Raw genomic sequence first — 3,911 nt, forward strand, 5'->3', positions numbered from 1 at the left:
GGTGAGCTGAGTTCAACAGCTGACGTCACAAGCTGGATATTCATTGGTCGACCTGAAAATATCAATGGCTGTCTCTTATACACATCTAGATGTGTATAAGAGACAGGGGTCGGACTGTGTTACGTAAAAAACAGTTGACCATTAACAAAAAATGACAATTTCAAAAATGGAATTAAAATTAATATCTGATTACAGAAAACCTACATCAATTATGAATATATAATGTATACATATGTACAGATACATATTTGAGATTGACATTTTGTGTGGGCCCACCTTTTGTCTGAAACCAGACCCCAATTGGGAGTGTGGTTCCTACAGTACTGGACGGTATTATTAAAAAAATCACAACACATTTTACCCGTTGCCATTGCGTTGTGTTCTCGTTGAATTGCGTTGCGTTGAAATGAACATTATTGTTGATAGTTAATTCAACACCTAGCCTATCTAGCGACGGTGTTACAATGATTATCAATAAACAACATGGAGACCGAAGTATTGGTAAATATTATAGTAGGAATCTTCCAACATTTACTATTGTATTGTGTTCTTCTGGTGCACTCGCCAGGCCTAGGCTATAAATAGGTTGACACTTGGACTAGGCCTACTGTAGTTTACAACATTTAACGATGCCAAATGTAGCATATTATTATAATATATTCTTACTCTATGCAGCCTAGCTGAGACACCATAGGCCCATTTTGCAACAGCAGGTTCTGATTTGCAGGATTATTAATTTCAATTTCGTATTAAATGGTGGGTCCAGGATTTGGCGTTATCCTTGCAAGTATAAACAGGCCTTAAAATTGTACGAGTATAATATGTTCATGTTCTTCGTTTGTGCACGGTTTGTGTCGTTTTAAACGACAAACAAATGGTGAATTTAGGTCTACATTACTCTGCAAAAACTTACACACAATACCGATCATTTCTTAAATAATTGTTAACCAAATTAGCCATTGAACAATAAAATGAGACTTTCAAAAACAAATAGTTTTTATGACAAATGTATTATCTAATTGAAGCTTTCGGAATGTATTGGTAATGTTTTTTGTCCGTACTACTGTTTCGGCTAGGCTTCCAGAGATAAGATATGTCCACGATTGTCCTCAGAGTTGTACACTTTTAGACAGTTAGGCAACACGGAAAATTCATCAACACTCCATTGTCTTACCATACGGTTTGTAGTTTTTCTGTAGGGGGTACTTTCTGCCCTTAGTTATGGCTTTAATATTTATCAAAATAGAAAACCAATAAATAGGGCATGATGTCATATCCAGTTTAGTTTGGGTACCAAAAGTCATTTTTGCCTGTTTACAAACATTTGAAACGTACAGCATAACACACAAATGCACCATGTAGGTATCACATCCTCTTAAATGCAAAGGTTCCTATTTTTATAGGAACCAAAAAATTGGTTAGAACTTTTAAAGTTCTTGAAAGCGCAGCTCAGCTTTAAGCTGGCTGAATAACTTACATTCTTGAGCTCATCGATGGCTTAGGTGAGCTGAGTTCAACAGCTGACGTCACAAGCTGGATATTCATTGGTCGACCTGAAAATATCAATGGTGCCGATTTCATAGTCAAAGTCAAATAATAAAATATGAATGGTGCCAGTTTTATAATAGTCAAAATTATATAATAAAATATGAATGGTGCAGGTTTTACAGTCAAGATCATTTATTTTATTTCTATTGTAAAAGCTTATTTTATTTGTATTGAACTTTGTTTGATGAGGGTAGCCCTTACAGCTAAAAGCTGACTCAATGGTCCTCAAATTAATTATTCCTCAAATTAATTTTAAACTAGATTTGAACTCGTCACTGAGGACGAGTTTCGTGATCCGCCGCACTTCGTCCCTCAGGAAGCGCGAGCAGTGCAGATTGAAATGTTTTTAAATTTTCAAAATGGCCTAATATATGCTCTAGTTAGTTTTTTAAAAAAGTGTAATTTGAAAAGATTTACGCTTGCGTATGCAGATGTCTTGATGTTTGTGCGCATGTTAATGGCACAAAAAGTTAACTCCTTATATGAATTTAGTGTCAGGAACACAAAAAAGTAACAAACCGTAATTTCCAGCTTCAGTACGTGTTGCGTGGGTAGAAATGAGCATACGGTGGATAAATTATGGAAAGTTTTGCAATGCTGAAAATGTCCTGAAACGTGCTTTAAATTATCTGAAAAGTGATATTGAGAGTTTCTAAATTTTGCCGCACACGCACCGACGTGCGCGTGGACGGTAATGGCACACGAAATTGAACCTTGTCAAGTGTGTCAAGTGTAATTTAAAAACGCCTCTTCGTTGGTAATGCCACACAAATTTTTCCTTCATATGTACTGTCAGTCTGATAGCGTCGAAATATACTCTGCCACCCTCTCTATCGTCAAAGATTTCGACAAAATTGAAGAGATAAGAGGGCTCCAAAAATTCATTCTTTTTGATCATGATGACGTCGTCAAAATAAAAAATAAAGGGACACTTCCGAAAGAGAATTGTCTCAGCTACAACATACTAACAGTGGGAGACGATTAATCAAGTATAAGCGAGATACGTTCAAATGAGTTTAAAATTTTGAAGACTGCATGGTCTAGGAAGTGTACATTTTTTTATGGGGCAAGTTTCCAAGGGCGGGTTTTCTAGGGGCGAGTTGACTGCCAAAGGGTGTTGCCAAAGTGCGAGCCAGCGTGTTATTTGATCATAAGTGCGAGACATCGCAAGTGTGAGACAGCGAGCCATGACGTCACGACAATAGATACGAGACATTAATCGAGTTGTGCGAGGTACGGCTGAGATTTGTGGAGTACAATTCAAAAAACAACTATAGGTGTAATAATGAATTATTGTGATGTTAAATAGACAATGTTAGCTATCAAGGAGCGACGTTGTTTTTCATTGGGACCTTCGTATATTCAAGGCTAGGCCTATATTATCCTAGCTAGTCTAGGCCTAGAGTAGGATAAGGCTAGCGCGACGTGTGGACCTTGGTACGTGTTGGTTAGTCTACAAACGTCGCCTAAAGTAATTGATTTTACCTGGCAGAACGAAAAAAGGAAACTCCGCTTTCAGTCGTCGATAGGCCCTTGTTTTTTGACAAACAATGACCTTTCAGAGGTCAAATTGCTGTCAAGAATATGAATTGGCTGCTTTGCAGCAAATAGGCATTATTTTAGGCATATATAATTGTTGACACACGCGTAAGCGCACGTTAAGAAGCGCAAACCGAAAATTAAGGTACATGACATTCAACCATGACCTGAAGTTTATGCTCACTTAATATGATTCAGAAATGACGAATGATTAAGATGGTATGGCGTCATCAACGTTTTGAGGAAAGAAAGATGATGGGTTCAGAAAAAACATTTTTTTTACCATGTTGACATCATCAAAATGTAAAAAGAACTCGCATATATGAAATAGAATTGTCTCAGCTATAACATACTTAAAGTTGGGAGACGATAGACCAAGGATAAGCAAGATACGCTCAAATGCATATTTTGAAAATTGACTTCATCGATAAAATTCACTTTGTTAAATTCAGATGGCAATATGATGACGTCACAATGTCCGATCGGCCATTATGAGCTAGAAAATCATATTTACAACTCATGTGCTTTCAGAATATGTAATAAAAATTGGGGGTCACCTTTCATCCTAAAGAGCTGTAACTGTTTAAAATTAGGCCTGATTTTAGCAAAATTTAACTGTATATCGGCACAAATGCGCACAAAGTTCACTATGTTTGATACGTGCGTACGGCATTGTTATTGGAAACTTGTAAAAACAATGTCAGTAACTTAAAATGTGACAAAAAACTTAATTTCTAGCTTCCGTACGTATAAAAAAACATCATGTTCAATTCCCTGTCACGCATTAATCTAAGTCACGACATTAACTTAACAGACATCAAGTA

The 3,911-nt window shown here is 36.7% G+C and overlaps 1 protein-coding gene across 1 annotated transcript in view; it reads right to left on the reverse strand.

Annotated features, from left to right (window-relative positions):
* Positions 1 to 1,553, reverse strand: part of LOC117116405 (THO complex subunit 4-like) — a gene marked incomplete at its 5' end in the record, with an annotated part of 4,063 nt that extends 2,510 nt beyond the window's left edge. The window contains 1 exon segment of the mRNA XM_033260439.1: positions 1,478 to 1,553. Within this exon segment, the coding sequence (XP_033116330.1) occupies positions 1,478 to 1,553 (76 nt within the window).
* Positions 1,554 to 3,911: the final 2,358 nt, after the last annotated feature.

The sequence above is a fragment of the Anneissia japonica genome, unplaced genomic scaffold, assembly GCF_011630105.1.
Source record: "Anneissia japonica isolate Jap-2015-1 unplaced genomic scaffold, ASM1163010v1 scaffold287511_len9595_cov238, whole genome shotgun sequence".
NCBI lineage: Eukaryota > Metazoa > Echinodermata > Crinoidea > Comatulida > Comatulidae > Anneissia > Anneissia japonica.